The sequence below is a fragment of the Cotesia typhae genome, unplaced genomic scaffold (genome assembly GCF_013202065.1).
Source record: "Cotesia typhae breed Kobodo isofemale line unplaced genomic scaffold, CoteBio_Ctyphae scaffold_121, whole genome shotgun sequence".
NCBI lineage: Eukaryota > Metazoa > Arthropoda > Insecta > Hymenoptera > Braconidae > Cotesia > Cotesia typhae.
The window spans coordinates 4,971,913-4,979,416 of NW_027423773.1; the positions used below are offsets into that span (position 1 = coordinate 4,971,913).

Below are 7,504 nucleotides of genomic sequence, written 5' to 3' on the forward strand. Positions count from 1 at the left end.
GATGAAATACTATGGGAATATTTCGGGACATACTTGGATTATTATCATAGAAGAGAAAGTTTACCAAAGCTCCAAAATTATGTTGAAGAAATAGTGCAAGCTTACACCGAAAAAGAATTTCAATCGCACTTCAGGTAATTATCATAAAATATAATATTTTAATAATGCACAGACAAAAAATTAGTAATCAAGTTTATACTTCAATGCGATGGATTTTTCTTATCAGATTGAAATTACTTTTAGTTATTATTAATGTATCTAATTAAACTTTATATTTTAGAATGCGCCGATCAACGTTTTATTTTCTTATGGATACAATAAAACCTTCATTAATAAGAAAAACAGCAGGATGTAAAATGTTATCGCCAGAGAAACAATTACTTATTGCACTGTGGAAAATGGCCACTCCTGATTCATATCGGTATGTTAAAAAAATTCTTCATTTTATAAATGCTGTATGTAGATAAATAAAAATAGAGAAACTTTATTAATTTTGTATTTTTAGATCGATTTGTCAAAAATTTAATGTCAGCTTTGCAGTACCACTCTTGAGTGTGCGTAGAGTTGTAAATTCATTAGTTGCAATTGCACCTAACTTTATAGTTTGGCCAGATCCTGAAAAAGTTGATAATATTTCGCATGGATTTGAAGTTACAAGTGGGTTTCCAAATGTTATTGGCGCAATTGACGGAACACATATAAATATTACCAAACCTCGTCAACACTCGGAATCCTATGTTAACAGAAAAGGTCACCATTCAATTCAGTTACGGGTAAATAATATAATAATAAATAGTAATCTCTGGCATTGCATAAAAAAAATAAATTTTCTTTATAGGCTGTATGTGATAGTCAAGCAAGATTTCTTCATTGTTATGCTGGAAACGTTGGATCAGTACATGATGCTAGAGTATTTCGTCTTTCAGAAGTAAATGACTATCTTAATGATCCACTGAAATTTCCAAATGACTGTCATTTAGTTGGTGATGCAGCTTACCCTATTCATAAAAACTTATTAACTCCTTATCGAGATAACGGTCATTTATCAATTCGTCAAAAGAACTATAATTTTTGTCACTCATCTGCATGTATAGCTATTGAACGTGCATTTGGATTACTGAAAAAAAGATTTCGTAGTCTATTGACAGTGTTAGATATGACCCGCACAGATTTGATACCCGATTTTATAATTGCCTGCTGTGTTTTACATAATATATGCTTATTAAAATCAGATGAATTACCAGTTGATGAAGATATTGGAGAAGAAAATGAAAATAATAATGAAAATTTCAACGATATTCGAAGTAGAGAAGCGGCTACTGAAGGTGCTCAGAAACGTAATGTAATATGTTATCGGCTTCCCATGAGAAATGTTTAAAAAAATCTACAAATTTTGCTTATTTCATTTAATTTTCATTTAATATTTGTATAAATGTTAGTCTGTAAGATATCGAAAGAAAGCGTTTGTAAAAAAAATTGTAATTATTTTATGAGTTATTTTCAAAACTCACTTAACTGTAAATATAAAAAATCCGTTCTCCTTTCAGTGAATTATGAAAAATATTAATTTGTTATTTAATAAATATCTCTATTATTTTGGTAAAAACCATTAAAATGTATACATTTCAAATTTTAAAAATACAGAAAATATACAACAATAAACTAATTTTTTATTTAAAAATAGCTTGATAAAAATTTATTCATATTTATATGTTATTAACAATATTAAATATAAGTAGTTATATTAACATTTAGTTTTATTTGTAAGCTAACAATAAAAAATAGTGAATCTAAAGATATAAAAAAACTTATATTTATGTTTTGAACAATAATCTCTATACGGAAAATATATGTTTTAAATCAAACTAACATTTAGTAATAAATATTTAGTCGTAAAAATTAAAATTTTTGTTGACGGTTAACTATTTGTGCTAACAATTCGACAGCTCTTTTTTTTAATTCAAGATTTTCCTCCATCTTACGTTCCTTAAATTCCAATAATTCGCGGAATCTACAATCTTTATTAGTTTCTTGGATACTTGAGCGTTCTTCTAAAACATCCAATAACTTGTTGATAGGCTGCTTACTTTTTGATTTTTCTAAACAAAATATGTCAATTTAAAATATTTAATAATTATTCCTCGTAAAAATTCTTATTTTATTTATTACATATTTTATACAAGATGACAAGCTGTATACTTACTAACTATCGTTGCTGTTTCATCTAATTCATTTTCAGAGCTTACACTGCTACATGTAGAATTCGATCGTGTTCTCTTGCCAGTTAATGAACACGTTGCTGTCGGAGTTATATTTGGTTTTGCTCCTAGTAGGTCATCCATTAGCTAAAAAAAGAGCGTTTTTACATTTGAAATTAGTTTTTCGTAAGAAATATATGAAAACTTACCGTAAAGTAAGGCCAAGTTTTTGCAGAATTGCCAGATTTATTATTGTGGTCTTTAATTTTTTTGTAAGTTCTTTTTAATCCCGAAAATTTTGATTGACATTGCGGTCCAGTTATTTTATGTCCATAGGTATTGAGTTGATCACTTACATTTTTCCAAAGTTTTTTTTGTGAAATTTTTCCGGTTGTGAAATTGTTTTCATTTGTTCGGTACTCTTCTATAAGCATGAGTATTGCTTCGTGAGGCCATTTGAACAGTATATATAATTATATATCACAAAATTTAATAAAGAAGAACAATATAATTTATGAAAATCAATTACATAATTTTTTTTTTTAATAAAAACCTGAATCTTCAACTGTACAGTCATCTGGATCACCTGATGCATTAGCCTCATTGAACTGATCAAAATCCATTTCTCCATCAAGAGCTTCCACAGATTCCGGATTTTCATCTAACAATTAGGATTTTATAAAATAATAAGTTATTAAAATTAACAGTATAATACAGTATTTAAATTATTTTTTATATAGGGAATATTTTATGTTAAATATAAGAAATTAGAAATAAAAATTAAACATACCACTTATTTGTTTCGCATACTCAAAACTTTTTGCTTCTTCCAATTTTTTACTAGCAAAATAAGGATCTAAAAAAAAATAAATTAAAACAAATTATCATTTTCTTTCTGTAAGTAGACAACGAAAAGTTTACCAAGTTCATTTCAAGGAAATAAATTTTTTTTTTATGAAACCGGTATTCACAAATCATGAAACAAAATAATCAATTTTTTATTTATTAATATTCTGAACTCAGTTTAATATTTATAACAATGACTAATGAATAAAAGAATATTTTATGAAAAAATAATTGTTATGTATAATTACCTTCGCTCAACTGTTGAATTTCTTCAGCAGTTACAGATATCGTGTACATTTTATTTGAAATTGGATCTTCTAAGTTTATTAAGAATAATTTAGGTGAGACCATTGCCATTTTTAGTAAATAATTTAATTTTTATTTATTAGTTTAAACAGTTACAATTATTCCTAATTAATACAAAAGATAGGTTATTACGATTGACACTTGTTGCTATATAATGCGCAAATAGCATTCGTCTTGGAAACTATTAGGATATGGTAAAATTCAGCATTCACGCTTTTGGTGCCTTACCTCGCGAGGTAAGGCACTTGTGAGCGTCTCAGTTGCATTTTGAACTCAACCATACTCGCGCTTTCAAGCGCTTACAGAGGCAAGATAAACACTAAAAACACCGCTTAGTGGCGCTCAAAGCGTGTAAGCGTCCAAGACGAATGTACCCCCAGACTTGCGTCTCTTACTGCTCAATGAATAATTATTATCATTATCATCATCAGCATCATCAGTATCAACAGCATCGAAAGGTTTAGGAGGAGATGGATTCAAAATATCTGGGACAACATTTTTCCTCAATTTATATGAATGATTGTCACAATCAAATAAGCCTTTACTAAAATGGCCCTGTCAACAATTAAAACACAAATCTACCAATTATTAAATTACCTGAAAAAATATTATTAAATAAAACGACAGCTTTGTAACTATTGCAATGTACCTCACACAGGCGGAAATTATCGGTAATAGGTTTCGAAATATTGCAAGCAGTTGCCTATTTTCTTCTCATGTCAACTGATCGAGAAAACCGCAACATTTTGAAACCTTTTTCGCTGCTGTTGTGACAATTAGGGAAGCTGCATCCACCCATGATCTATTAATAAATCTTAGTTCTTAAATTGTTATAAACAATGTTAAATCACCGTACAGCTGATTAATTGAGAAAAAATATCCATACTTACTTTATGTTACTTCGCTAAAAACACCATCAACAACAAAATGCCATTAACGACTTGAAATTTTTAAATAAATGACGATCGCTAAATTTTTTACTACTTTCATCAATTAAATGAATTAAAAACTTTTATATTAATCCGTTGACATAAAATAAAACGTACATTTTTAATGCTTAATACTAAAAAAAATCATAAATAATTATGATAATATTTTATGATTTTTATTATTCTAAATCTATAATTAATAAAATTTATGTTAAACATTTATGATTAACGTTGTATTCTAAATATTTCCCGCCATTCATAATCGTATGTTAGTGAAAAATTTATTATTTTTACAAATAATTATAGTTCATCATTGTGAGATACAATTACCATAAATTGAAAAATGTTGCTTTTCCCATAAAAAAAGGACAGAAATAAAAAATATACCCTAATTACTCACCTGTTATAAACAATAATCCATGCTGTAATTATTATAAGTAATAATATTTATCATAATACTTATTATAATTTTATAATAGTGTTATTAATAATTAAAATTATTTATAGGAGTTAAAAGTAATTATTTAAAAAAAAAAAAATACGTGCAGTGACCAGGTTTCGAATCCAGGCTGATGGATAGACAATCAAGCAAAAATCTCTTAGTGTGGTCAGGCCCAACTAAAAACTAAATTTTTAAAATAAGTTTCTTTTGAAAATACTATTGATAAATTTGAAGATAACAAAGTAAATGTATGTAACTACAAAATTACAAAATTATTACTAAAATAATTAAAGCCTATTCAATATTAAATAAAAATGTCGAACATTGAGTCCGACATAACACTCCCATTGTTTGATGGAAGTACGATTGAAATGTGTACGACATAAATTCTATTATTGTATACTCATCGATTGAAGGTCATTTATTCGATCAGTTTATAATAGTGCGACCTCCATTCGTCATCGTTGTTGACTTTAGATCCTTTGGAGTTGACGAAGTTGGTTGGTCCTTTGGGTCAGACGAAACTGGCGGCAACGTAGGGTAGAGGTCAGAGTTCATTAGTGGTGCTGTAGGTCCATTTCCTGATTCAGGATCCGGTCGTTGAACACTCGTTGGGCCATTTGGTTCGGCTAAATGCAACAATAAATGAGTTGCTGAGGCCCACAACGCTGCAATCAATTTTACTGATCATCCATAAACTGAATGGAGAGTGTAACCGTGAATTACCGTATCTGCAATTGCTTTGAATAGTTTAACCATTACGTAAATTCCAATTATTCCGGCGCTGAAGGTTCCAAATTTCAAGAATTTTCCTCAGGTCTTTTCCCAGGCGTTTTCTGCTAATTTTTCCAGGGCTTCCTCGTCCAGTAGATTCATCACCGATGGCTGGTTACTGTGGACTCCGTTGGTGATTCTTTGCATAACGTTGGCAACTATAGCGTTTTGTTCCATAGTGAACATTATGCGGTTCTTCATCTCATTCAACTCCTTTTCAGTGTATATCCCACTCGTAGCTAGATGATGTGGATTTTTATAACTCCACGTTACTTTGGTACTGGGTTTCGAGCTTAGTGGAGCTACAGTCTCGACAGGACTAGGCAGGAGTTTGTACCAAGTTTTTCCCACCATGTAGTATTGAAGGAGTAAAGGGTTACAAGGGATTTCAGCTGCTTGTGTGGTGATGACATGTGTGCGAGGTGTGAGGAAGAGGGTTTGATTTCCTCTTCGGACTGGTAAACGGTTGTAACATTTTTCTGTTGACCAGAGTTTTAACTCAACTGGTACACACTTAACTAAATGAATGACCTCTCCCGCTAAGATCGCCATGTAATCTGGCCCTCCCATATATCGGTAGGCGAACTCGTCTGGCTGGGTCGCTGCTATCGCTAGGCTATTTCGTAGTATCTCTCTTTCTAATCTACAACGGTGTAACAATACATCTCTATACAAATCACGGATCTGAGACCTAATGAACCTCTCTACATCTATAAATTTTGTATTTATGTAAAGGAACATATCCCTGTTGTCAGAATGCATATTTACTATATTTTCTTCATCTAATATTTTTAAATCGGATCTTTGAACAATAAAAAGTCTAGAATGTTCAGTTCTAATTATAGGTAGGCCGCATGAGGTCTCTTCCCCGGTTACAATCAAAGAAAAGCTCGTATCTCTTACATTTACTGAATATATTATGTCTTTTTTTGTTTTGAGCTTAGTTACAGCCTCTTTAAATAGTACAGAATAAGTATTAGCTTTACAAAATTTTTTTGGTCGAGGATTCCAAAAGGTATACCCTCCTTCAGGGTCAATACAAGACCCCGTTTCTAACTTGCAAGTAGATCCTGATGGCATATAAACTTTGTTGGATTCAGACTCTACTCGGGCCCAAGAAGTTTGGAGAGTGATCTTTACGCTTCCTGTGACTACAACATTGTCCCAGATACCGTAAGGATCCGAATATTGGGCTCCTTTACAAGTTCCATCAAGACCCGCTTTCCCTGCAAGCGTAATACTACGGGTAGTAGTCGAATTCGATGTTAAACCATCAATTATCGCGTTACCGAGGTGAAACGTGCCATGATCGTGCGCTATCTGACACGCTTCACGGTGAATCGCATGGACATATCCCATATAGGTATTATTAACTATATATGTATGTTCCCAATATCCGCAATAATAAATTAATCGAGTCACTTCGATTTTACATTGAAGAATTTCGGTGTGTTCGAAATCATTTAATTGTAATAAATGTACGTCTACTAGGGTTATGTCCACGTAATCCGGTTCAATGTCGCAATCGTCTATGTCCACCAACGAGATGGTGGTCATGTTTGTGATTTGATTGCTACAATCATTTCCTATTATTGCGTAGCTGTAATGAATAAAATTAAATAAGAAGTACAAATACGAAATAGCCATTGATATGTTAGAGCTCATCCTGTAAATCAAATAATATTAATAAGTTAAAATTAAAGTTTAAAATCAGGATCTGGATCCTTTTGTTTCTTGTCCCTTTTTGGTTTAGGTTTAATTTTCGTTTTTGTCTCCGAAGTTTTTGTCAATTTTAACCGGTTTGGATGTACTGTTTTAATTTGATTGTTCTTTTTGATTTTTATATTTCCGTTGGGTAAAACTTGTAATATTTGGTAAGACCCATCATAATGGTCACCAAATTTGTTTGGCTTAGGCCCCTGTAGCAAGAATACTAGGTCATTCTCTCTGAAGTTAACTACCTTCAAATGTTTGTCGTACTGAATTTTTGACTTTTCTTTAGCGCTTAT

General features: G+C 31.1%; 1 protein-coding gene across 1 annotated transcript; it reads right to left on the reverse strand.

The window, feature by feature from the left end:
• Positions 1-1,753: 1,753 nt before the first annotated feature.
• Positions 1,754-4,034, reverse strand: LOC141533612 (uncharacterized). Its single transcript, XM_074252596.1, has 4 exons — positions 4,000-4,034; positions 2,408-3,905; positions 2,204-2,345; positions 1,754-2,099 (listed from the first exon to the last, which is right to left on the reverse strand). The coding sequence occupies exons 2-4, from the start codon at positions 2,630-2,632 to the stop codon at positions 1,900-1,902; spliced, it is 567 nt and encodes a 188-aa protein (XP_074108697.1). The 5' UTR covers positions 2,633-3,905; positions 4,000-4,034; the 3' UTR covers positions 1,754-1,899.
• Positions 4,035-7,504: the final 3,470 nt, after the last annotated feature.

Coding starts and splice junctions, on each gene's coding strand:
- LOC141533612 (XM_074252596.1), bottom strand. CDS start 2,632: ATGCTTATAGAAGAGTACCGAACAAATGAAAACAATTTCACAACCGGA. Junction 2,346..2,407: donor AAACTTGGCCTTACTTTACG/GTAAGTTTTCAT, acceptor CTCTTTTTTTAG/CTAATGGATGACCTACTAGG. Junction 2,100..2,203: donor TGAAACAGCAACGATAGTTA/GTAAGTATACAG, acceptor TATTTTGTTTAG/AAAAATCAAAAAGTAAGCAG.